General features: G+C 40.2%; 3 protein-coding genes across 3 annotated transcripts in view; 2 read left to right on the top strand and 1 right to left on the bottom strand.

Annotated features, from left to right (window-relative positions):
• Nucleotides 1–2,236: 2,236 nt before the first annotated feature.
• Nucleotides 2,237–7,134, top strand: LOC136705532 (E3 ubiquitin-protein ligase TRIM39). The gene is given in 6 exon segments (XM_066679154.1): nt 2,237–2,332; nt 4,242–4,316; nt 4,683–4,907; nt 5,202–5,221; nt 5,631–5,773; nt 6,575–7,134. Coding segments are annotated over 6 exon segments (1,119 nt in total).
• A 353-nt stretch (nt 7,135–7,487) lies between these two features.
• LOC136705466 (hyaluronan-binding protein 2-like) lies at nt 7,488–16,981 on the bottom strand. The gene is made up of 13 exons (XM_066679056.1): nt 16,845–16,981; nt 16,450–16,696; nt 16,128–16,220; nt 15,618–15,725; nt 14,876–14,992; nt 14,340–14,450; nt 13,445–13,616; nt 12,499–12,593; nt 11,909–12,392; nt 9,360–9,502; nt 8,744–8,878; nt 8,472–8,617; nt 7,488–8,063 (listed from the first exon to the last, which is right to left on the bottom strand). Exons 1-13 carry the CDS (start codon nt 16,902–16,904, stop codon nt 7,908–7,910), a joined length of 2,067 nt encoding a protein of 688 aa, XP_066535153.1. The 5' UTR covers nt 16,905–16,981; the 3' UTR covers nt 7,488–7,907.
• Nucleotides 16,982–23,739: 6,758 nt separating this feature from the next.
• atrnl1a (attractin-like 1a) overlaps nt 23,740–24,805 on the top strand; it is a 301,564-nt gene continuing 300,498 nt past the window's right edge. The window contains exon 1 of the mRNA XM_066679153.1: nt 23,740–23,945. Within this exon, the coding sequence (XP_066535250.1) occupies nt 23,740–23,945 (206 nt within the window). The remainder of the gene's footprint in view (nt 23,946–24,805) is intronic.

The raw sequence follows: 24,805 nt of genomic DNA, 5'->3' as shown, positions 1-24,805 counted from the left end.
CTCTCAGTGAAGCCACACAGAAGTTTAAAGCCACAGGCCTGAGCAGCACTCAGCCGGATATTGGATAACAAGGTTAAAATACAGCAGCAAATATTCTCTTATTAAAGTCCGACGGCGGGGATTTGAGGTGAAGCTCTTAATAGACGGCGCTTTAGTGAGAGTCCAGCACAAAGGTAAAGGTCTGGTCATGCTCCCTCGGCCTAATGGTGGACAGCAGAGAAATTAGGGGGCTATTTCTCACAGGAAATTATGCTAGAAGACAGATTATAGATCATAGTGGTTTTAGGGTCTTCCCTAAACTCCCCAAATCCAGAAATGTGATCAGGCTTACACTGATTAGAGCAAACACAAAGCCAGTTTATTGTTTTGCAGGGAGCACGGCGAGGACAAAGGGACACTGGCAGGTCAGGAGGGGGTCACGGTAATACACTATATGGACAAAAGTATGTGGAAATTTTCTAGTTTTTTGGATGTTGTTACGTAGATGTTAGTACATTGCTGTAGGAGTCTGATAGCGTTCAGCCACTTCAGCAATACTGAGGTCAGGTACTCGGGAAAGGCGATAGGGTTAGGAATGCTGCACAAAACTATGCTGAGGCTTTTATACCCCCGTTATCTACACTTGACATTGAGCATGGGGAATTTACACTCATGTGCAGCTGCTCCAAAGTCTCATTTGATTTCTTGTTTTTATATTGAAATTGTAGGCTGCATCAGTTTCTCTAGATATTTTACCATTGGACATCTTTGTCCACAACGATTGAAACTTAAAGCTGACTTTCCTGAAGATATGGGGTGTCTACAAACATTTGGACGTAGAGTTTCACCCGTCAGGTGCAGAAACAGAATAAAACACAATCAAGTAAAAGAGAGGCCACACTTACATTTTTCTGGTACCCTTCTCTGTTCATGTCATTCATTCATTCATTTGTTCATTCTTTTGTTCATTCTTTCTTTTACACCCTCACCCAGTCTGTTGGCAATTACACACACTTACACCTGTGGACAGTTTCAAACACCCAGTCACACAAGGTGTAGTTGCGCATACCATAGAAACTTGTGTACCAAATTCATTATTTATTTAGCCCCACCCTCCACTCTCATTGGAGGACAGTTAGAACCTTATTGATAATATATTAATCAGAAGGGAGGCCATATAAACATAAACAATCAGGGGGAAATGTAACTGAGATAATGAGATAATAATAATAATAATAATAATAATAATGTAATTCTCCCCAGAAATAGGTGTCAAATAACATGCAAATATCTTTCATAAAATAATAGATCTTGGACATCACACACGATATATAGTGCCTTGCGAAAGTACACATCTCAGGCTTCAAACATAAAGATATAAAATTGTAATTATTTTGTGAAGAATCAACAACAAGTGGGACACAATCGTGAAGTGGAATGACATTTATTGGATGTGTCAAACTTTTTTAACAATTAAAAAACTGAAAAGTGGGGCGTGCAGCAAACTCTCTCCAGAAGTTCAGTGAGGATCTCTGAATGATCCAGTGTTGTCCCAAATGACTGATGATGATAAATAGAATCCACCTGTGTGTATAATCAAGTCGCCGTATAACTGCACCTGCTCTGTGATAATCTCAGGGTTCTGTTCAAAGTGCAGAGAGCATCATGAAGACCAAGTAACACACTAGGCAGGTCCGAGATACTGTTGTGGAGAAGTTTAAAGCTGGATTTGGATACAAAAAGATTTCCCAAGCTTTAAACATCCCAAGGAGCACTGTGCAAGCAATCATACTGAAATGGAAGGAGTATCAGACCACTGCAAATCTACCAAGACCCGGCCATCCCTCTAAACTTTCATCTAGAACAAGGAGAAGACTGATCAGAGATGCAGCCAAGAGGCCCATGATCACTCTGGACGAACTGCAGAGATCTACAGCTGAGGTGGGAGAGTCTGTCCATAGGACAACAATCAGTCGTACACTGCACACATCTGGCCTTTATGGAAGAGTGGCAAGAAGAAAGCCATTTCTCAAAGATATTCATAAAAAGTCTCGTTTAAAGTTTGCCACAAGCCACCTGTGAGACACCAAACATGTGGAAGAAGGTGCTGTGGTCAGATGAAACCAAAATCCAGATGAGGCCACAATCCAAACGATATGTTTGACGTAAAAGCAACACAGCTCATCACCCTGAACACACCATCCCCACTGTCAAACATGGTGGTTGGGCCTGCTTTTTGTCAGCAGGGACAGGGAAGATGGTCAAAATTGATGGAAAGATGGACCGGGGCCAAATACAGGACCATTCTGGAAGAAAACCTGCTGGAGTCTGCAAGAGACCTGAGACTGGGACGGCAATTTATCTTCCAACAAGACAATGATCCAAAACATAAAGCCAAATCTGAAATGGAATGGTTCACAAAAAACGTATCCAGGTGTTGGAACGACCAAGTCAAAGTCCAGTCCTGAATCCAATCAAGAATCTGTGAAAAGAGCTGAAGAATTTCAGTCTCTCGATGTGCAAAACTGATAGACGTACCAGCAGCGACTTGCAGCAAAAGGTGGCGCTAAAAAGTATTAACGCAAGGGGGCCGAATAATATCGCACGCCCCACTTTTCAGTTTTTTATTTGTTAAAAAAGTTTGACACATCCAATAAATGTTATTCCAATTCACGATTGTGTGCCACTTGTTGTTGATTCTTCACAAAAAAATTACAATTTTATATCTTTATGTTTGAAGCCTGAAATGTCGCAAAAGGTTGAAAAGTTCAAGGGGCCGAATACTTTCGCAAGGCACTGTACATTACATTCTGTGTAATAACTTTCTGCAGAACAAGATCATGGAACGTATATTTGTACACTGCTGCTATCTAGTGGAAAAAGATGGAACTAGTCTATGGATGTATGCTACTCAACAGACTTAGCTTCTTCTCATTCGCTACTGTCTGACTTATTGGAATATGTTTCAGACTCCCCACACTGAGAGATTTGAGTTCTTTCTGTTTTTATTTTGAAGATGAAATAAGCCTGAAGTCTAAGTCCCTTAGCGAATGCTGAAGTTTCCTAGAACCCACCCCATTCTTCTAAATGCAGTCTTAATAACTTCATGCGGCACCCTCTGAACCAGCGTTTATTTGTAGTGTGTCAGAGTTAGACTGTGGCGTCCAGCCTGGAGATTGTTGTGAATGCGCCTCCACAGTCCACTTCCACAAATACCAGCTCTATAAAAGTCTGTGTGCAGTGCGAGCACAGGTGGTGGACAGGGAATAGAGTGGTGTTACACTGTGATGACAGGTCAAGGTGAACAATGACAGCCTTGTGCATCAAAGCACGTGGTCTATTCTCAGTCAGTCTCTCCAGGTCAAACTGGTGGTAGACTTGTAGAGAACGCTGAGGGAGACAGCCCTAGTGTAGCTTAGAGGGATACTTACAGGTTACTAGTGCGATATACAAGTTTAGTTTCTGGTTCTCAAAGTTTGTTGTTGTAGTTGAACGTGTGTTTCTCTGAGTCTGCTAGTGTAGCTAAACCTAGTTTAGAAGATTGGTTTCTATGTTGTTTGTATGGTTATAGCATAGGTTAAAATGTTAGCTGTGCTTTTAGTTAGCTGTTAGTTTGCTCAAGTTGTTTAGATTTCTATTTTCACTGTTTGCTTGTGTAGTTTAGATTACACTCTTCTTCTCACAGACTGCTAGAGTTCTTCTAGAGTCTTTGTGTTAAGTTAGCTTCTGTTTCTTAGAGTTGGCTTCTACATCTTACACTTTAATGTAGCTTCAAAAGTTAGCTACTGCTTTGCTAAAATTTGTACTAACATTATTATACTAACACTTGTCTGTAATGTTAGTATTAATTAAAACTAACTAATTCCTAACACCGTTTAGCTGTTTAGAAGCCCAATTTCTTACAGATTAATGGTGTAGCTTAAAACGTTAGCTACTACTTTCACAAAGGCTATGTCACTTTAAATTATAACAATTTTTCAGTTCGCTAGTGCCATTAAGACGTTTTGCTTCCCATATATTCCTAGACCCATTTGTGCAAACATCCGGTTCTCACCATTTCCTGGTCATTTAGAATTGTATTTTCTATTTCTCACAGATTCTAGTTGTTTACTAGAATAGTTTAGAGGTTTTACTGTTTCTAACAGACAGTTAGTGTAGTTTGGAATATTAGCATGAAGTCCCAAAATCAGGTAAGTAGAATACTTTTCTTCTACTTTGTTCTGCTGACTTTCCTTTTCACAAGAAATTAATCTTACTTTCAGGAACGACTAAAGAGACAAAAGGAAGCTGTTGCTTACAGAATGAAGAAACTAGATGCCAAGAAAAATGAAATAAATGTGAGTAAACATTGTCCTAGAATTAGGCATGGTGTCATTACAGGAGATGTATGGTGTTGCACTTGTGTGTAATATTGGTGTGTTTCTGCTAAAGAGTGCTATTCAATTAAGTAATACTTCTGTCAGACGACATGCAAATTAATTATTAGTTGGTCAAGTACAATTAAATAAATAAGGAAACCAACAATTCCTCTTAATCCAAACGTAACAATGCATCAATATCTTAGCCTCATAGAAGCAGCACAAGATCAGAGGCCTAAGAATAATAATTAAAATAAGCATTTAACAATGTTATTCCTGCTCTCCTTCAGCTTAATTACCATCTTGAAAACACAACGCCAACATAAATGTTTTTTTCTCTGGTAGAAAAAGGCTTCTGAACTCCGACAGAACATAGATAAGAAGTATGAGGAGATGAGGAGGGTGCTGGAGGAGGACTGTAGAGTTACTCTCTCTCTGCTGGAGATGGAGGAGAAGGCCACGGTCCGAGCCCTGGATGACTTTGTGGAGAAAAACCATGCTGTGTTCAGTGATCTGGAGCTCCAACTGAGCAAAGAGTCAACAGATAGTGGCACACAGTCTGGAGACACGGTGAGAATGATGGATATGATATAATTACAGTATATTATATAAAGGTGTATATTCTCCAAGACAGCTGTACATGTTGATACTCTCTCTCTCTCTCTCTCTCTCTCTCTCTTTCTTTCTTTCTTTCTCTTTCTCTCTCTCTCTCTCTCTCTCTCTTTCTTTCTTTCTTTCTCTCTTTCTCTCTCTCTCTCTCTCTCTCTCTCTCTTTCTTTCTCTCTCTCTCTCTCTCTCTCTCTCTCTTTCTTTCTTTCTCTTTCTCTCTCTCTCTCTCTCTCTCTCTCTCTCTCTCTCTCTCAGATCACAGAGCTTGAGGACAGGTATTTACAGCTGCACCCACTATTAAACACTAATGTGTTCATCACAATGTCAGTTATGTCTGCCTTTGAATGACAAGCATACAATCTGCATAACACAGAAAATAGCAGAGGTGTGATGTCAGGACTCGTGATAAGACACTGGAATCCATTTAATGGCATCTTTCCTGGCTTTAATTAGCCTCATTAACCATGTTGTCATTCATAATATTCATCGTCTTCTAATGACTGCTCAATAATTGCCCAATGATACTTGTTTTTTTTGAACATGTGTGGCTTAGAAGCATGGGGTTAGGGGGCATCCACCGTGCCCTATTTCTGTCTCAGTGTTGCATTTAATCATGTTTACGAGGTGACCGTCCACTGAGCTGTACGGCTTTATGATATACCATGGTCTTTGGCTCATTGCCAGGGTGGAGGACTTGCTGAAGGTCACTGACCCAGGCCTCGTGAGACTGGACGAGGGAAAGGCGGAGCAGATTCTGGAATTAACCAACAACTTGCTGCTGTTCATCCGCTCTCAAATCCCCATCGCCAAAAGACTTCTCAAGAGCTGTGAGTCTGCTTTTCAAACCAGGGTTTTCCCCTGAACAAAACTAGTGACATATATTGTGATTTTCATTCATTAAAGTGGACACATTCTCCCACTTTTCCACAAGTAAACACAGCTGTGCCGTTGTACTTACATATCTGTGACCTGCTTAATCAAAATACCACAAGGCTCAACACCACAGCAGCATTCTCCTCCTTTCTAAACAGCCTGGTTCAGAAAAGTGCCTGAGCCTTTAAATGATAATGAGCTCGCTGTTCACCTTGACCCGAGTGCACAGTAGTGAGGAGCGAGGAGCAGAAGCTCTGTTTTTTAGCTGGTTTAGCTCAGTTCTCCTTATTTTCACTGATAAACTTTCTTTCTCCACTGTAATTGTGTCTGTTTTGCTCCATTTACCCTTGTCTTTGCACTCTTACAAATTTCAAGCAGGTCCAGCGCTGTGATTGGAGAGACTCAGACAAGGGGGCGGGGCAATTTTAAAGTCTCTGCACTCTACGTAAGAAGCAGCACAACCTGAGAATGACTTATTTTATCCGATGTGTTGTGATTTAGGAAGCCCCTAAAAATTGACTGGGTGGTGTTGTTTTACACTCTGAGTTGTTAGGAGCTACAAGTTTATCTATTCATGTGCTAACGCACTCAGAATCCAATTTTTATTCATCGTATTTACCCTATAGTGATATCAAAACTAAAGTCCACCATTTGTGCACACATAGCTTGTAAAATCTTGGTAGAAACACATTGACCAATAACGTGAGACACACACTAGAGGTCAACTTGCACAATGCTTCTTTTCACTTTGCCAGACTTGACTGATGTGACCCTGGATCCAACAACAGCACATCCCAAGCTGATCATTTCTCCAGCACAGGATAGTGCCACCTTTACCAACACGTGGCAGGAGGTTCCTGACAATGAGGGTTGATTCGACACTACGCTTAACGTCCTGAGCTTGCAGACATGGGATTCAGGTCGTATTTACTGGGAGCTGGATGTTAAAGGGAAGGCGTACTGGGAGCTGGGGATCACTTACCCTTCCATTCCCCGGAAGGGCCGTCAGGAGGACTGCTGGCTGGGCCGCAGGGATGAGTCCTGGTGTGTGGAGTTCTTCAACGGAGACTACACAGCCTGGCATGGAGGAAAAGCCCATCCACTGTCTATTTGTACCAAATTTAACAGGGTCGGGATCTTTTGTAGTTTCCCTGCTGGACTGGTGATGTTCCTAGGAGAGGACACCATGATGCCTTTGTACGCTTTCTACACTGGGGCATTTATAGACTGCCTGCATCTGGCTCTGTGTCCAGGACACGACCTACAAGGAAGCAACTCACAGCCTATTCAAATCTGTCGCTCCAAGTCCAAGTAAATATATCTTCTTGATTGCCATGTCTATCTTGGCAGTGGCTTCTAGTCCAGCTTAGATTATATAGACATTTAAGTGTTCATTTTGCCCTCATAGACTAACTGAAATCAATTGGTGAAAGGTATTAACTTTTTAACTGAATCGAGAAGTCTACTCACAATTAGATCTCAGATACTGACAAAAATGTGGAATTCAAGTCCTTCTGTATTTTGTAAAGTGTGTGAATCTCTCCTTAGTTGTGTGTGTGAGTGACGGGGTGAGTGTGTGAAATTGTTCACAGGTGCGGGTGTGAAAGTACTGGATTAGCGTTGGTGCGCAAATCAAGACACAGAACTCATAGCTGTTAGCAAGTTCCTTGCTTTACTCTTTGCCACTGTTCTTTAAATTCTCTCCTTGTACACACGTCTAATACTAGCTACACTCTCTCAGCGCCCTCTGTTGGAGGAGACAGGTAATATCTCATAGTACATAGTCCTTTTCAACTGCATAAACACAACACCTGTCGTGCATGAATGGATGAATGGATTGATGCATGAATAAATGAATGAATGAATGGTAAAACAGTGTGTTAAATGATGTCATAGACAGGTTTTTATTCAAGGGGAAGGTAGTTATTTATATTGAAGTAACAACAACTTTACTCTAGTATGATTTTAATCTATACCCAAGCAGCCTACGCCTTACAGCCTGAGAACTTGATAATACCAAACTCAAGCACTTTCTTCATTTATTCAAAGTTGTTTTATTTGCTTTACTGTTGGATTAGGATTGTTTTATTATACTGTTTTTGCTTTGACCCAGTCCACATAGTGAGTGACACGAGTGTAAACTCCAGGTTTATTCTCCTCTCCACAGCGGTCTCCCCAGCTCACAATGCCATAGATGTAGTGTGTCTGGTTTCTTGCGCAGGTCAAAGGTCCTCCAGAGTCACCCTATCAGAGAGGTGTATGGAGATGTGTAAGAGAGACGCATGTCAACTTTGCCACAAAAAGAATCTTGTATCTCCAGTTACTTTCTACATTTTGCTAAAATCTCACTATGACCCAAACACTAAAAATGCTCTAAATTCTAGTTACAGTCACGTCCATTAAGTTTATCCTTCTCCTATTCTTCTACATGATTTTGTTCTAAAATAAATAACATACACAGTTTAATAATATTTTGAATGACTTGTTGAAATGTCCACTTCTGGATGAACTGTGTGTTTTAAAGTGTATTAGATCAGTTGTAGTGTTAAACATGTTTTACCTGGCCAAACACCATTGTGCATTAAGTAAATGAGATTTAACTGCGTGCCTCCAGTCAGGCTCATTTGATACAGCGCTCAGAGAGCTGCTCACCTGGCAGGCGTCCACTCCTCCCTCCAGGTAACCAGCGCAGAACATGGTGTGGTCTATGATTTTCCCATATACTTTATTACTGGAGCACAATTCCTGAGAAATCAGCAGCACCTCAGCATCCAGCAGCTGGCCGGAGCCATGTTGAGCTAACACACAGAGAAAAGAGCAGTGAAAGTGTACACACAGCAGTGTTGAATTCTGTTCAGTAAAGTTATTACCCCCTTCCTGTGCTCCTCCCAAGAAGAACAGGGGGTTTTAAGTCTGTAACTTACACTGAGGGGTGGCCCCCCACCCAGAGATGGTGCACTCAGAGCCATCAGGTATAGCCTCCGTGGGTAAACAGGCCGTCTTCACAAACTGACTCTCCTCTGCACACTTGCCGTTCTTGGCTTTCAGTTTCAGTAAACCTGCAGAAGATGTATGTGTATGCAGGTTATTAATAATAATAATAATAATTGATGAATGAATATTTAATATATATAGTTTAAAAAAAGTAAGTGCTATAATTAAAAGTTCTATATGTGTTCCTTATAGTTTCTTATTTTATAACAGAAAAAGCTGTTACACTGACACCTAGTGGCCTGTATGTCAATTTTGTTTCATTATTTATTTGGTTGTTTATTTCTGTTACTGCTTCATCATCCTGATCAGGGGCACAGTGTGTCAGGGACCTAGCCAGAATCACATGTATATAACTTATAGAGGTCACCACATGGGAAATTCTAACATGTACATCCTGCTTTTTTTTTTGTAAACAAAGAGTCTGTGTTAAGTATTTTTGATAGACCCCAGGCCTAGTAATGAACACTATGAGCTCTTCTGTCTTTCACAGGGAAATGCGATAACCAAAGAAAATGAAAGTTAAGCATTAGCATAAAGAATGATCACCGATATCGTTGTAGACACTATCGTGAGTTGCTCTGTATTCCTCGTGGAGGATGGTCTCCACAACCTCCAAGGTTTGATTTGATGTCTCCATCTTCCCTAAGTCCAGAGTTCCCAGAACCACCTGGAAATCCTTTGAATTGTCGCTGCAAACACACAACGCACACTCTTTTCTTATAGAAAACACTGATTATATGAAGTTTTAAATATTTATTAGCTACTGTTTATTTAAGACCGACACTATTTGATGTCTTTTATTCTGGCATATTCCGTGTGGAAAGAGGCAACACTGAGAATAACTTGTTGGAAATTATTGAACACTTCACTATGCCAAAGAGGAGCCCCATTGATTTCTCCTCAAAGTAGATAGATAGATAGATAGATAGATAGATAGATAGATAGATAGATAGATAGATAGATACCAAAAGAAATTTAGCAAAGTGATCTATGCAAAATAACCTGAGATGGATAACTCACTAATCATTACATAGGAAATTATTAATGTGGAGTTGAGTTAATAAACATACCCCTTGATCATCTAGCAGTGCTTTGCCTACTCCCACACATTTGACCCGCTGAACTACCAAGTGGCCAATGTCCATCTGCCTGAGGCTGTTTATTCAGTTCTATTTAAGTTTGCATCATTGATCAGAGAATGTTTAATCAGCTAGCAAACATACCATTCACTACACCATCACAATTAGAAATCATCGTTGTAGAAATGTTCTCTTCAATTTTCAGATCCTAATCAAACCCAGAGTGATGTTGATCAGTCAAGGCATGTTTTGTGCCTGAAATGTACTTAGATTGCACTGGAGCAACAAGGCAAATGTAGCTAATATAAAATGGAAGCTTTAGCCACTAGTTAGCATTGAACAAAGGACTATGAGTAGTTGTTAAGAATATTCTCAAATATCCTTGTCTTTGTGGTTTCTGACAGTGTGTAACATGCTGTGTCTATAAACATCGACAAAATTATGGACAAAATTCATGTTTCAACTGTGTTGCTAAGCTACGTAACACAACGTTATGATGTGTCCAATGCTGGTGTCACTTTGTTGAAGGTGTTTGCTAATAAAGATCCATGAGACATGAAGTACATGAAGCTGGACTTAGATCACTCAGATCACTCTGGTCCAAGTATGAACACTGCATACCTCACACCTGACAACGTACACACAGAGAGAAAAACTGCAGAGGGAGAGGGCTTTCAGCAAACCAGAGTGAACCTCAGTGTAGCTGTTGAGTGTTTTCTTACACATGAATAAGACCTCAGGTAGGTGGATTGTTGTTACATCCTTTGTGTTTTCAGAGAGCTTATCTTTATCTCCTCTCTCGTCCCTCTCCTTCTGTTCTGATTGTTGTTCTCAGGTGACTAATTTTCTTCTGTGATTTGCTGCCTTTTGCTCCACTCAGGTGCTCAACTTCCAATTGGTTTTGATGGTGGGAGACTTCAAAGGACCCTTGTGTTGCGGTGTAGGAGATGATCTTTTTTTACATCTGGGTCAACACGTTGCTTTGGCAGTTTTTTGTATTTGTTTTGATCTTCAACAGGATTGAAAGGGGTGAGCTGCCCGATTTGTTTATGTTTTTGGCTCTGTTTGTGGTGAGAGCAGGTATAATTTTCTTTCGTGCAAATTATATTTTAAATATTTTTCTGTTTTAGTTGAATCAGATCATCAGCTTTTCCATTACGTGGGATTGACTCGACTCGTCTCGACTCGCTTTTACCTGGTCGCCTTTCCACTAGCACATTTTCCCTATGAAAAGGAGCCGGTGACATCACACAACCCCCATTTCTAATGGGGATCACATGCCTTGGAAACCACACCAATGCCGGTGGTAAAAGTGAGGCAGTTTACTTGTGTGTGTCTGTTTTTGTTTGTTGCACATTCAGTTTTCGCTGGAGATTTTCATTGGCCACCGACCCAAGGAGCATTTGAAGCTCTTCAAAAGCCCTCCAGGGAATGTTACAAACTGCCGCTGTGAGTCCGATAAAAACAAATGTGAAAGCATTTTAAGGTGGTTGACAGGTTTGTCTGGCCAATCAGCACTCTGCAGGGTTTACACGTCACAATTTAGTACCTACTTGGCTTGATTGGAACCATAAGCGAGCAGGGACTAAAATAGTACCTGGTTCCATAGACCATGACCAGATTTGGCTTCCCAGTGTACCGGAAAAGCAAAAGAGCCGACCGAATCAATCAAACACCTTTTTCCTACAAAATAACCTAATCCAGCTTTAAATCTTTCGTAAGTGAGAAAAACATAACTCAGCATTTATAAAGGCTTATTCAAAGATGTGCCAGGTGTCTAAATCTTCCAGGGTGCATTTGAGCCATTATTAATCCCAATGTATTTGTGCCAGTTGTTATGAAGGGCATTAGATAGGTGTCATGTGGTTTTATGAATACATGTCCAACGTTAAGCCTTTAACCCTAATAACAGTGCATAACCGTATATATTAGCATATCTGTGGAGGCTATTTTGTGTACATTTCCCATCAATGACAAAACCTAGTGCTCGAAAACACTGTCATAATCTCTACTCACATGCAATGTCCTGCAGTCATCACCCAGCAGGACTTGATGAGGATGCCTCCGCAGATGTGTTTGTAGGGTAGGGTGGTTCCTTTCGGCCTGACCTGCACAGAAGCTTGCCATGGCTGGGCTCCAGGAAGGGCCTTTAGCCCCCCGTAGATACGGTTAACTGCCTTCTTGGGTTGGGGTTTCCCACAGGTTGAGAACGGCTCCACTACAGGAGGGGCGGGGGTTCCTGGGGCAACGGTTCCTGGGGCAACGGTGCCTGGGACAGGGCTATCTGTGACCCCATTTTCGGGGGTGTGGCTCTCTGGAACAACACTTTCTGGGATGCTTAGAGGGACGTCGCTCTCTGGAGGGACCACCTCTGGGGGCTTGGTTAGACTGGGCTTTGTTGAATGTGGAATGTAAGGGGTGGGCTTGGCAGTAGGTTGTACAACAGCAGGTTCATGTGCAGTGGGTTTGGGAGGTTGTGCAGGGTGTGTGGGAGTGGTATCTGTAACAGAATCCACTTGTTAAAAGGAAAAACGAAAGACAACTGTGGTAAAGGCACCACATGGCGTGTATTCGTATGGTGTATCTACAAAAGGTAATACAGTTACCGTTGGTAGAGCATTTCCTCACGTTGCAGTGTTCCCATCTCAGTTTCTTCTCAGAACGTATGAAGCACCATGGCTTTGATTCACCATCAGGGTTTCTGTGATTTAGGAAGATGATTTGCAAGGGACAAAAAAGGAAGCCATGATCACTTTAAAAAGTCTTATTTTATTATTGTCCATTACTAGCTTTTTTATACACTTCTCAATGTAATCTAACATGGATAATTCTAGGCCAAAGCTGAACAAAATGTCTTGCTCCACATACATTTGTAAATGTTGATATTGGGACTACCTTGACCTGGATTAGAATTAAAAAAAGATGAAAAGTGAAATATGCTTGTATTGTCATTTCACAGAGGTACAACTATATGGTGCCTCTGCATTTAACATTTAACCCATCCCTTGTATAAAGACACACACACACACTTACACTGGTAACCTGGAGTGTTGTATAGCCATGGGCACCTATAGATAGTTGTCCTTGGTCTCTTCAGTACTCCAAGATATGTACAATGTTTATTTCATTTATAGATAAATACACAGTATACACAATATACAGTATACACGATAATGTGATTTGGCCCCGACAATGTACATAACTTACATATAATATATAGTATATATGTGTGTTATACAACCACATCTTTCTATAACTTGAAAAGCTGATAAAATATTTAATTCTGTTTACAAACTAATGTGGTGTTAATTGTACTTCATTCACTTAAACTCAAAACTAAATTATTAAACAATCAAATTACACCAAACACTTGTTTCCCCTCATGCAATGTTTAAACTGCATTGACTCATATATGGGCCAAATATTTCAAATCTCACTCTTGCAACTCCTTCTTGCATATTGGATTCTTAGTGTTTATAACTGTTATAATAATTTGAATGTAATGAGACATGAGTGTGTATGTGTGTGTGTGGGGGTTTGTGTGTGTTTTACCTGCAGAAGTTGTGAGGGCCCAGACCCTGAGGGTCCTCGAAGGCAGTGAAGGGGTTGATCCCTTTACCCAGAATGAAGTGGGAATTCCAAAACATACACTCGTCTCCATCCTCTGTCTCAGACACAAACCCTCTGTAAGACTCTCCATCTCCCTTATAGCAGTCGTCAGGGCCTGTGGGGAACAACACAATTAAATCTACACAGCACAAGACAACACTGCCTCATCACTGGCCTTTCAGGGATCTTGTGAATGAAACGTTTATAAAAGAAGAACTGGACATCATTAGACGGATATGGGTTTCTCCCATTGATTTATTTGGGCTGATTTTGGTACCTTTAGATTTCCATCTTAAATAAATAAGTACTTTTTCATCGCTAATGTTAAGCACTATCACTACTTTGGAAGTTCTTGGGAAGTAGTGTATTGAGGATTAACTGTAGGAGAAATGTGCACTTGTTCTCCGGGTGACTGTCTGTGAGGAGTGTGGTGTGTTCTCCCTGTGTCTGTGTGGGTTTCCTCCGGGTGACTGTCTGTGAGGAGTGTGGTGTGTTCTCCCTGTGTCTGTGTTGGTTTCCTCCGGGTGACTGTCTGTGAGGAGTGTGGTGTGTTCTCCCTGTGTCTGTGTTGGTTTCCTCCGGGTGCTCCGGTTTCCTCCCACAGTCCAAAAACACACGTTGGTAGGTGGATTGGCGACTCAAAAGTGTCCGTAGGTGTGAGTGTGTGAGTGAATGTGTGTGTGTGTGTTGCCCTGTGAAAGACTGGTGCCCCCTCCAAGGTGTATCCCGCCTTGCGCCCAATGATTCCAGGTAGGCTCTGGACCCACTGCGACTCTGAACTGGATAAGGGCTTACAGATAATGAATGAATAAATGAATGAATGAAAATGTGCACTTACCGACATTACAAAATTTTCCACTAAAGCCTTGTTTGCAAACACAGTCAAAATCTTGTCCATCCTTAACACAAGACCCTCCATTCCGACATGGGTTTGGCTCGCATGGGGCAACTGTTACAGCACAGACAACACAGACAAGATTTCACAGTCACTGTTAAGAGGAATAAAAGGTAAAGTGAGAGTGTCTTCAAAATTATTACATTAGCCAAGATTGCATAAATATTTATCTGATACTGCAAAACCAAAATGCATCATGTTGTCTATATGCTGCCTTTCAAATTTGGAATCAATGTTTTGAGTAGTTCTTTTGGTAAATGTTTATGGTTTATTTACCACATGTATGTTCCAAAAAATCCTAAGATATATAACAATTTTAGTCAAAATTTAATATTAAAAAAATGTCATAAACCTAAAAATACATTCTGTTTTGTTGTTTATCATATTGAAATCTACAGTATTTAAGATAAAATTGAATGGAAAGATTATGAAAAACCAAAATGATTAATGATGCCAAGTGACTCCAGGCCAAATCTTACCTGTTTTGCAGTTTGGAGGTTTGAAAGGTGCCCAGCACTTGCATTCATAGAAAGGTGGTTTGGACGTTAGGACACACTGACCATAGCCACATGTTTCTTTCTTGCAAACGACTTTACCTGAAATACAATTGGTTTTGTTAAACTGATAAATCAGCTCATAATTATGCTGTTATATTTAAGTCCACAGGTATTTTGCAGTTCACTGATGGCATAACATTTAATTAAAATAAGCTAGGCATTTAAAAAGACATCCACATCTAAATTTTTATTTCTATATTAAAAATACGTATATTTAAATCCAATAGAAACCTACCCATTCTCTGCTGTGGTTCTGCATTAGCCAATGAGAACTAAAAACTAGGACAACTAACAAAACAGTTAGCTAAGCCTCCCTCAGAAATAGACAATGACATCTTTGCATGACTTCAGATGTACTTTGAAGATGCAAGGAACCTATACAAACTACAGTTACCGTGGTATGAATTCTCACGGACAGGTTGTTTAAGATTTGTTCTGCTTCCTGGCAAATGCAAAGGAATTATTAACTGAATATTACTTAGCATTTTACATTAGTGTCTCTGCAGATGTATTTTTGTAACCACGGTACTAGTTCCCTAATGTTGTAAGACATACTTGCACAATGCACACTGGGTGTAGTCAGATTACAAAGCTACCAAATCTAGGCTACAAATAGTGCTTCATCCATTTTTTAAATATGACATAAATCACAGATGATATTTACCTTTCTCACATCTCCTGCCTCTGAAGGGTTTGGGGCATTTACATTTGAATTTCCCTTTCTTCTCTGTACAAATTCCATTATGAAGGCAGGGATTTGGGGTACAACTGCCTGTGTAAGCAGACGTAGAAAGTAAGGTGAGTGAAAGTTCATGGAAATTCGACTGGTGTCCCTACCAACAGAGAGATAAATTTAATGTTATGCTAGGCCTGTGATAATCTTTATAATTTAGCTAACAATCCTAGCTGTTGATTGTTTGTTGCTCCAGAGCACAGTCTCAGAGCTCAAATAAACAAAGAGTGCTCTCTGCTGCCCTCTAAAGGCGTTAAATGAACACTAGATATGTTTAGGTATTTTTGCTCATGGGGGCCTTATTTAACTCAATTCAAACGACCCAAAAATATAAATACCTCTATTTAAAAAACTGTACTACGCTGACAGGATTGAAACCATGCTGTTATATAATTATAGACTTCACATACAAAAACAATCATGAAAAAAAAAAAACAATACCACGAACGTCCTGAAGCTCAAACACCCAGTCACCCTTGTCTTCATCATCCTCGTCTCTGCTGTCATCTGAGTCATCATAGTCAGCCAGCAGGTCTAGAGAATATAGAGTTGGTGTGTTATAAAGGTTTATGTTTTCAATGCACTGAAGATATTACAGCCCTTTGATATTGTGATACCCAGTTTCTCTACAATGCACTTCACAAAGCTACAGTTGAGACTGAGGTTCATATTCCTAAAACTCTGGAGAATTTTAAACCAATGTCTCTGAGAGATAAACAGATATGGAAAGTGCATTGTAGAAAACGTTAGATCCGTCACTTACCCTTTACTTTTCTTCGTCGCATTTCAAATTTCCTTTCATGATCCTGGTATCTTTCTCCTCGTCTCCCTTCTAGTTTATGTCCTGGTATTTCCTGTGGTTTATGCCCTAATCTTTCCTCTGGTCTATGTCCTGGTTTATGTCCTGGTTTATGTCCTGGAGCATGTCCTGGAGCATGTCCTGGTGCATGTCCTGGTATTTCTCCTGCTTTTACCTTTTTATCATCCTCATGTTTCTTGGGATCTGAGGACTGTATTGTTGTTGTTTTTTTTATTTTCAGAAAAGTTCAGTTTAATGTAAAGGTAAAAATTGAATGTAGCTAAACAGAAATTTGAATGTGAAACAATAGCTTCAAAGAAACAAGACAAGTCACTCCAGAAAAGGTTTAAAGACCTCACCTGAGCAGGTATGATGAAGGCACAGAGGACGAGGAGCAGCAGCTTCAGCTTGAGCTTCATGCTTGTTGCTGGGCAGAGTGACAAGTCCCTGGGCAATCCACTGGCTGAGACAGAAATATATCAGTGAACTGTGTGTACTATATACACACTGATCTGGTCATTCATTACAGAGTTTCTCAACTGTCCTTCAGTACAGACTTTGTCCCCTTCAGGAATGAAAGTTTGGAAGAGGGCTTAAGGAGAACATTAAGTGATAAATTGTTCACAATTATGAATTTATTACATCTTTATATATACTATACCCAGAAGTATGTGAATAATTAATAAAGTATTGATCTACACTACTTTATGATGCTCATATTACTAATGCTGTTGTTAAACTGTGCATACACAGGTTATATAAACTCTATAGGGCAATACAATCTGGGCAAGTCACACACACGCCTAAAGTCATCTTCCCCAATCCCAAAGGTGGCCTGGGGGATATAAAGCCTCCCAGCAGTGGGCCGTGAGTGTGGAACCCCATTCGAAATCTTTGGCACAAGCTTCAGTTATGTTTTTGATTCAGAAATAATCATCCATTACCTAATTAAACTAATAGAACCTGACCTGACACTTCATGAAATTGGCCCTCTACTTACTCACACTGAGCTGGTTTCAAAGTCTCCACATGGAGCAGTCAAATTTATTATAATTATTCAAAAAAGCCGCCATTTTATCAGTAACACTGTGTATTTTCTACACTCTCAGAAAAAAAGTTAAGGTAGAGGTGCATTATTGTCACTAAAGGTGCAAACGGTGTAAATACACCTTTAAAAGTTCTCTTCTCCAGAAGAGGTGAATGGTCATGATCTGTTCATTACAGAACTGTGTAAAATAAAACAACATAATATAATAATATAATTCTGGGGCATATGAAATAAAAAAAAAATAATCTACAATTATAACAGAATAAGGTACAGTTATGATTTGGTCATGTGCAAAATTGAAGAAGTATTGGGAAGATATATATGATGCCCTCCAGTCAGTTTTTGGTGTTCCTGTTCCTAAAGAGCCTTTGGTATCACTGCTGGGAGCAGTTTCCCAAGGACTTGACAACAGGGGTAAGATCTATCTCCTTCAGATTTTATTTGCAGCAGCAATTAAGGATATAACTGTAAACTGGCTCAAAACCACTGCCCCAACATATGAATCCTGGATACAGCGCCTATGCGTGATACACAATATGGAAGGAATAACATAGGCTACAGAAGCAGGAATTTCCAGCATTGTTAATAATGCTTTGTATGTTTGAACCAAAATGTGTATGTAATATCACTCCTTTGTATCTGTCACGCTTTTGCCCTGTTTCTTGTTTTTCTGCCTTTTTCCATGTTTCTCTTGTCAGCCATGTGTTCCTCAGCACGTGTTCTAATTTCGTTCATTGTATATAAGGATTGTCCCTAGTGTTAGGTTTTGTTGGTCATTTGTGTTTAGGTTTTCCTCTGTCTCTTAAGGTCCTGTTAGCTTTCTGATTGTTTGTGTTTCTTTCCCATGTCCTTGCTTCTTTGTTTTTGTGGGTTTTGGACATTGTTTCTGTTTCTAAAGGTCTTGGTCTTATTCCGGTTGTTATCTCATTTCTTAGTTCTTGATTCTTGTGTTTCTCAGTCTGTTTATCCAGTTATTGCTAAGGTCTTTTGTCTCCTTGTTTGTTTGTTTGTATATTTGTTTGTTTTTCTGTATGCCTCTGTCTTCTTCTCAGTTAAAGCCTATCTTTGTTTTAGTATTTGTTCCAGAGTTAGTTATTGGTCTCTGTCTGTAACTGTTTCTGTTTGGATCTCTGTCTTTGTTTGTCTCTAGGTCTTATTTGGTTAGTGTCCAGTGTTTGCCTCTGGGTTAATCTATGTTTTAACATTTAGGTCTTTGGTTAGTCCCTGTCTCTCGTTATGCTCTTTTCCTGCTCTGTTGGAGGTTAGTTTTCTGTCTTAGTTTCTTGGTGTTATCTTCTGTCCCAGTCTCTCTAATTTAAGTTTCTTACCCTAGGTCCCATGATCCTTACTGTTTTCTAGTTTCCAGCAATATGCCTCTGGGATCAATAAAGTATTTTTGAATTTGAATTTGAATCTTGGCTTAGATTTTTGGATTAGTCCCATTATTACCGTTACTGTAGATTGCATTCTGGTGTGTTTTTTGTTCCTTTTATTTCTAGTTTAATACTCTGCACATTTACAGCTAGTTTCCCTATACCAAACATTGACACACTTAATTAAAAAAGTTAATAATACGGGAACATAACTGTACCTTATTATTATTATTGTTTTTTTGTTGTTGTTGTTGTTTTTACAGTACAGAATATGTTCCCTTGATGGTACCACCACAGTGTCAGCAAAAGGTCCCACCACACTGAAAGTGTAGACAGTGTATACAGATCTAATCTTGATTTGTGGAATCCATTCAAGATATTTTCAAGCTGTTTTACACTTGTTCTGCAAGTCTGCATCATGTTTACAAATGGCTTAATCCTATATTATTAAGTATCCATACATTTGAAGTAAGATATTAAACTGTCCACAAATTTGAACTTTTACTGTTCACTGCATGTGATGATGAATAAATATTTAATGTTTTATTGAACAAAAAGCATGATTTTACTTATTGATTATTTTGTAAAGAGAGCAGACTGGACCGATGGTAGGCTTTGTTGCATAATCTCAGAAGTGTGATATCAAATGTTGACTGGCTTGTTTACCATGCTTTACCTGATCAGAGTTCAGAACAACCAGAGTTCAAGCAGGGAAATGCTGAGCTACAGCAAACAAACAATTAAAAAAAGGTCCTCCTTCAACACAGCTATTGTGATATTTAGTGCTTCTTATGCTTGAATGCTCAGAATGTGAGAACATAAATAAGATTGATTAAAGTCATTGATTAATTATCATATGCAGACATTTTGGGTGGCACAGTGGTGAATCAGGTAACGCAGATGGCGTATATTGACATTTACAGCATTTAGCAGACTCCCAAAAGTGCTTAGTGTTCAAACAGAATGCTTTTCCTCGCCAGTACAAGTAGGTTTGAGTCCAATTTCCTCTTGAGCACAGACACTACCAGAACAAGGGCCAGTGCTGATTCCTAGAGAGAACTAAACATAGTAAGTGCAATACAGTGGTGTACAGATCCAGGGTCTCTCGTTGGATCTCCACCTTGGGTCATTGTCTGTATCTACATCACCCATCCAGAAACACACTTTGGAAGGTCCACAGGTGTGAGTGGGTGAGAGTGTTTATTCTTGTGATTTACTTGGGTGTGTCACTGGCTTGTGTCAGGTGAGCACCTTGTTAAGGATCAAGTGGATAAAGAAAATGAATGAATACAAAAGAAAACGAATGGCCATGATGTTGCTCTCATGAGGGGTGCAACCCTCAATGCACAGTTGATACGACAGATAATCTCTCTTACCACTGTCCTTATTTTAGGATTTTCATAATACAGGTCGTGTCTAAAATAATTTCTGACAACATTCATTCATTCATTCATTATCTATAAGCGCTTATCCAGTTCAGGGTTGTGGTGGATCCAGAGCCTACCTGGAATCATTGGGCGCAAGGCGGGAATACACCCTGGAGGGGGCACCAGTCCTTCACAGGGCAACACACACACACACACATTCACTCACACACTCACACCTACGGACACTTTGGAGCCGCCAATCCACCAACCCACGCGGACACGGGGAGAACACACCAACTCCTCACAGACAGTCACCCGGAGCCGGAATCGAACCCACAACCTCCAGGCCACTGGATCTGTGTCCATCTGTGGATCTGTGACCATGCCGCCCTTTTCCAATTCAGGGTCGCTGTATTTCTGACAACATGTATAATTAATTTTTTGACACTTGGAGGGCAGAAAGTGCAAAATATAGCTTAGCTTTAGTCCTTAAAAAGTGATCGCAGGGTCTGCTCTAATATTCCTGATTTTGGTGAATGTGCTGGCAGTAAACTTTATGTTTGAGAGAACAATCCTAAAAGGTACTTGTGGAATTCTGATAAATGTTCAAACCCACAAACAAGTACATGGTTTCCATTAATGTAGTCAGTTCATTTTGTAAAAGTTACTATTTCAACATGGATAATGAAAGTAAGAAATGAGAAGCTTTGGCTGCTGGCAGTCTGTCTTATGGTTTGGATCATTCAGGATCCTTGTTCTTTTAGGAGGGATCTGGGAGACAAAGTAATTCTCTACAGTTTGTTATCATCAGCATGGCTTTGAGTCACCATGACTTTCAGACAGGTAGTTTAGTTTACAAAAAATATCATTGTTACCCTTATCTTCCTTATGCTCCTCAAAGCCAAGACATATCATTTCTTAGTTCATCTAAGACAGGGGTGTCAAACCAGATCCACGGAGGGCCGTGTGGGTGCAGGTTTTCTTTCCAACCACGCAGAAGCCACACCTCATTCCACCTGTTTTTAATCATTGGATCTAATCAATAGATCTTGACTTTCAGTAGTGTGGGGCTTTTGCGTGGTTGAAAAGAACACCTGCACCCACATGGCCCGTCGTGGATTTGGTTTGACACCCCTGATCTAAGACCATATAAAGCATATAATGTATGCAGCCACACTGGAAATAATCAATATATGCAGTGTGCACCCAAAATATAGTGACACACATCCTAATCACTGAATTCATGTGTTCATTTAGTACTATTGTCACAGTTCTATAACATGGCACTTAGCCACAAAGCCTTTCTTCACAAATATTTGTTAAATAGTTGGTTATTCTGAAAAGGTCACTTAAATTAAGTGTGGAACTGTAATAGGATGTCACTGCTGCAACAAGATATTTTGTGAAGTTCTACCCTCCTAGATGTCCCCTGATCAACTGTGACTGAAAACTGAACAAGAACTGTAATGGTGAACCAAGGTCCTCTCATCCAACAATAGTGTCTGACCTTACAAATATCCTTCTAGGTGAATGGGCAAGAAATCTCAATTTACACACTCCAAAATCTTGTAAAAATCCTTCACAAGCTTCCCAACCAACTCCTGCCTATGGATATAGATTTGTTAAAACAGCCTGTAGGTGTAATCTGTAGGTGTCCCAAATTTTGCCCATATACTGCAACATAGACCTAAGGCCGGCAACATAAGCACAGATGAAGAACCTTAAATTTACACTCTTCAGCCTGCATACATAATTACTGAAAAGCAGTCTTCTCTCAGTCAGCTGGTATACACAGATTTTATGTCACAGTTTGCAGCTGCATCAGGTCCATTGCCAGAACTATTTGAAATGGTGTTTTTTATTTTTATTTTATTATTATTACTATTATTATTCATTCATTCATTATCTGTAACCCTTATCCAGTTCAGGGTCACGGTGGGTCCAGAGCCTACCTGGAATCATTGGGCGCAAGGCGGAATACACCCTGGAGGGGGCGCCAGTCCTTCACAGAGCAACACACACACACACACACACACACACACACACACATTCACTCACACCTACGGACACTTTTGAGTCGTCAATCCACCTACCAACGTGTGTTTTTGGACTGTGGGAGGAAGCCAGAGCACCTGGAGGAAACCCACGCAGACACAGGGAGAACACACCACACTCCTCACAGACAGTCACCCGGAGGAAACCCACGCGGACACAGGGAGAACACACCACACTCCTCACAGACAGTCACCCGGAGGAAACCCACGCAGACACAGGGAGAACACACCACACTCCTCACAGACAGTCACCCGGAGCGGGAATCGAACCCACAACCTCCAAGCCCCTGGGGCTGTGTGACTGCGACACTACCTGCTGCATAATTATTATTATTATTATTATTTTTATTTATTTGTATTTATTTTTTGTGGGGGATATGCTGCAACCCATATGCTTTTCTCCAGAGATGTATATTAGAAACAACTACATTAGGCTGACATTTGTTTTTTCTTAATTTTTACATTAATTTCCATATATAATTTCTGGTATTACATCTGTTGGCTAGTGGAAAGTTTTGAAGCCTGGAGATGGCCAACAGATGTACCAACTGATATTTTATTGATTATCCAAACACAGACAGCTCAGCCATTAAGCAGTGATTAAGGCCTCCGTTTCAACCTCGGGACGACCGGGGTGTCAACATTTTTACTAATTCACTTTTAAGTGGACTCTAAGTGATTTTATTTTCACTGATAGAACTCTATTATTATTATGTTCTTCTTAAAACAGTGACCTTTAACGAAACTTAGCACAGGAGAGTGTGTAAATCCTCCGCGACTGGCTTTCTGCGCTAGGATTGGGCACCTGTTCATAATCACAGACCGTCCACCAATCAGAAAGCAGTTTCGGTGAGCAAACTCCTAACCAATCCTATAGCATAAGGGGCGGGACTTGTAATACGGGTTCCGTTACATCCAATACATACATAAGATGCTGGTTGAAATTGTGTAGCTTAGAAAGGAATAACAGCCTTCAGAACACCTCATTCTGAACGTCCAATGGTTATATTACATGTTCCTGTTTGTGCGATATAGTATTTATTGCTCTATTTGCTACTTAGAGATTAAATAAAAATGCACCGGGAGGGAAAGAAGACCAGCCACACATCCGAACACTTTCTCCGCGGCACTTTTGGACCCTGTGAGAAAGCTGGCCCATTAACATTAGATTACAATTACAACTCCTCAGAGATTTTACTCAAGTAATAACACGAGGCATCACGTATCCTACGCGTAACTGCGGTTTGTCTAATTCCGCTTTACTTTCTGAGGTGCATCCGTGCGTAAACGTCGATCAAGTGCTGTCAAAGGTGAAGTTGTTGGTGGATGATGTCAACGCATCTGAAGTGAAGCATTGATGGTTTCCAAAGCGACTGGGTTTTCGGAGCTGAATGAATATTATGACAGAAAGGATGTTCTTATCTTCTTCTGCTGGACGTTTACAGAATGCATTTTGGCTGAAGAGGTCTCTGTGGGTGGTCTATTTTTACCTGTTGGTTTTCCTCTGTGAAACCTGTGATAAACAGCATTGCTTCAGTGGCAGCTGTGTTAATGGGAGCTGCCTCTGTGATCACGGATGGGTGGGAGACCAGTGTCATCACTGTCAGGGCAGATTCAAGTGAGTTGTCCTCATTCTTCTTCTTCTTCATTCTTCCTGGTCTTTAAAGATATGGTACACTAACTTATATGAGCAAAAGTTTGTGAACACATTTTAATGAGGGAATACAGAGCTATGCACACATGGTGTGTGTGTGGTAACATCCTCACTGCCCAGTAGAATCAGTTACTCTGGAGTAATACCTAATGCCAAGCATCAGCTTGGTCACTGCATCAGTATAAACCTCCTTAGCACTGGGCTTTGGAGCTGGGGAACTGTGTTCTTTGGGGTGACGGACCTTCATCGAAAACCTTTGGGACGACCTGGAGTTTAGTAACAAACAACACCCATTCGTTTCAAGATACACCGGTCATCCAAGGCTCAAAAATGACCTGCTAATTTCTAAATACACTGTCAACACCAAGCAGCTCGGTAGCGATACAGTTATTAGCAGCTGTTGACTTTTGCTCCGCATATTTTTAGCACCATTTCTCCCTGTTGTTCAACGTTCAATAATTATTTGGGTTTTGAATCATTCTCAATGCTGAAGTGACACTGATGTGTTGGTAGTGTGTTAATGTGTTGTGCTGGTACAATCTTAGAAATGATGGTTCTACACAGGTTTATTAAAGGAAATGGTACTATATAGAACCCAGAACACTTGAAGGAATTTTGAAGAATGTGCTATAGATGGTTTTATATAACACCTTTTAGAAAGAGTTCTACACAGCACCAAATATGGTTCTATATCAGTTATGATGTTAAGCTTGTAAATGTGTGTGAAAAATAATAAAACAGCATTTGTATAAAGCTTATAATCACATCATTAAACAGTATTTACATTTTTTTTTGTCATAATCACTGCCTTAACTTGACTCTGA

Source organism: Hoplias malabaricus, chromosome 8 (genome assembly GCF_029633855.1).
Source record: "Hoplias malabaricus isolate fHopMal1 chromosome 8, fHopMal1.hap1, whole genome shotgun sequence".
Lineage (NCBI taxonomy): Eukaryota > Metazoa > Chordata > Actinopteri > Characiformes > Erythrinidae > Hoplias > Hoplias malabaricus.
The sequence above is the reverse complement of the archived record's forward strand: the minus strand, read 5'-3'. Positions and strand labels throughout refer to the sequence as shown.

Excerpts from the sequence above, each read along its gene's own strand:
- LOC136705466 (XM_066679056.1), bottom strand. The coding sequence starts at position 16,904 with ATGAAGCTCAAGCTGAAGCTGCTGCTCCTCGTCCTCTGTGCCTTCATC. Across the intron at positions 16,221-16,449 it reads GCGACGAAGAAAAGTAAAGG|ACCTGCTGGCTGACTATGAT; the intron begins GTAAGTGACGGA and ends TATATTCTCTAG. Across the intron at positions 12,393-12,498 it reads GAGGAAATGCTCTACCAACG|ATACCACTCCCACACACCCT; the intron begins GTAACTGTATTA and ends ATTCTGTTACAG.